Consider the following 2180-nt stretch of genomic DNA (forward strand, 5'->3'; position numbering starts at 1 on the left):
AGGTTCAGTTAAAATGAGAATGTCTATTTTTTTTTAATTAATGTCATTTTCTAAAAATAACAGTAGTTCATCAAAATTTGCATTTACACTACGAATATTAGTACACATTACATTAAAAAAGGTTATTTAGTTATTATTAAAGTTAAAATTATTTACAAAGTCAGTTACAGAATCAAAATATCTAGTGTTATAATTATTATATTTTTCAATTATATCAATTATGTCGGTCATTAAAATAAAAACTAAAATTAAATAATAGGTAACTCAAATTTATACAATTTTGGATAAAGATATTTCATCATCAATAATTATTGGCTTTGAAGTATCATTTTTTTTAGCGAAAATTGTGTTGTTTTTGAACCAAATATATTTATACCCGACCTGTTTAGCTGAAGTTCTCGCTTTGAAAAATAGATTTCTGTATGTATAGGTCATTTTTTCATTGAAATATACAGCAGATTCGTTCCAAGTCTTTTGCAACTAGTTTATTTTTTTTGCTAATTCCATAACTTTGGTTTTATCATTTACCGTATTGAAACACACAGATAAAATTCTGGGTTTATTCGGAAATTTTGATTGAAGTCGAAAAGCTTTTTGAGCCGTAACATCAGTGCCAAGTTTGTTTATAATAGTTTGAATTGGGGCGACATTGATAATGACGGGTGACTTTGATAATGTTGTTTTATTTCATTAAATTGTACACTATGGCTACACTGTTCGAAAAAAAATAATTTTTATTGTATATATTGATAAAGAAATATAGTCTTATAATGATAACGATTATGATACGATTTATCATTAATTATTTGAAATGTGTGTTATCTTCAATCACAACGTTATTTTAAATGTAAAATAACAACGTTTTAAAATTAGCTGCGCAAAGTAAGTACAAATGTTATTTAATTATAATTTTGTAAGTTCATTTATATATACATATCATCATGATTCAAATCATACTATGTTATACGATTTTCGTTCATTATGTTGCGAACGATTAAGTGTTTATTGTCGTGGGGTGACATTGATAGTATTATTGGGGCGACTTTGATAATCTTATTTATGTTTATATTTCATGTATTTAAATTATTTTAGTGGTTCGTGTGTACCAAAAAGAAGTGGGCAATCGCCCATATGCTAATAGAAGAGATGAAGTTGTGGAAGAAGCTCTTCAAAAAGTTGCTGATGGGGAACTTTCAATTTTAAGAGCGAGTAAAATGTATAACATTCCTTATGGCACATTACACAATCGTTTTAATGGAAAACATGGCAAAAAACCTGGAGGACAGACAATATTTAGTGATGAGGATGAAAAAAATATGATAGCTGCTGTATCAAAATGTGGTGATTGGGGATTCCCTTTAACTTTAATGGATTTGAGGTAAACATACACAGTTTGCTTGTATTACAATTAGTCTTAAAATTAATTATAATAAAATTATCTTGTTTTAGATTAATCGCAAAAACATCACTAGACAAAAGAGGAATAATAGTTCAAAAGTTTAAGGATAACCTTCCAGGTGATGATTGGGCAAGGAGTTTGTTAAAAAGACACAATACACTGACTCAAAGAATCACTACAAACATTTCTCGATGTCGCGCCGAAGTCTCCCCTGCTACAATAAATTCATATTTTGATAATTTGTCTTCAGTATTAAAAGATATACCTGCTGATAATATTTTCAATCAGATAGTGATGATGATTCACCAAATGCAATTATACCATATTTAGACACAGATTCTGAACATGAGCTAGAAAATGAAGATGTGGTTCCAGATTATCAAACACCGACCAAAGATAACTTAAGTATTGGTAATTTTGTGTTAGTGAACGTTCAGTTAGGAAAACGAAAAAAGACCATTTATGTATATGCAGCTGTTATCAAGAATATTGTGAATGATGTTTATACACTCAATGGTCTTAAATCATTAGATGACATGAAACAAACCTTTAAAATTCAAGACGATGATGTATTTGATGTTGATATAATACATATTATTGCAATTTTAAAAACACCAAAACTGACTAAAGAAGCAAATTATATATTTTCACAGCCACTCTCTGATGTCAGAGAGGCATAGTAAATGAAGACTATTACCTATGACTATAAGCATATTACGACTGGACTGTTAAACTGTACGTTCAGTCTGTTACCATTATATTTTAAACTCAAGACTGCCTA

General features: G+C 28.7%; 1 protein-coding gene across 1 annotated transcript; it reads left to right on the plus strand.

Moving 5' to 3' along the window:
- The first annotated feature begins 807 nt into the window (after nt 1-807).
- Nucleotides 808-2173, plus strand: LOC100574608. The gene is made up of 3 exons (XM_029487072.1): nt 808-882; nt 1093-1378; nt 1450-2173. Coding segments are annotated over exons 1-3 (567 nt in total). The 5' UTR covers nt 808-881; the 3' UTR covers nt 1730-2173.
- Nucleotides 2174-2180: the final 7 nt, after the last annotated feature.

This window comes from Acyrthosiphon pisum, chromosome X (genome assembly GCF_005508785.2).
Source record: "Acyrthosiphon pisum isolate AL4f chromosome X, pea_aphid_22Mar2018_4r6ur, whole genome shotgun sequence".
Taxonomy (NCBI): Eukaryota; Metazoa; Arthropoda; class Insecta; order Hemiptera; family Aphididae; genus Acyrthosiphon; species Acyrthosiphon pisum.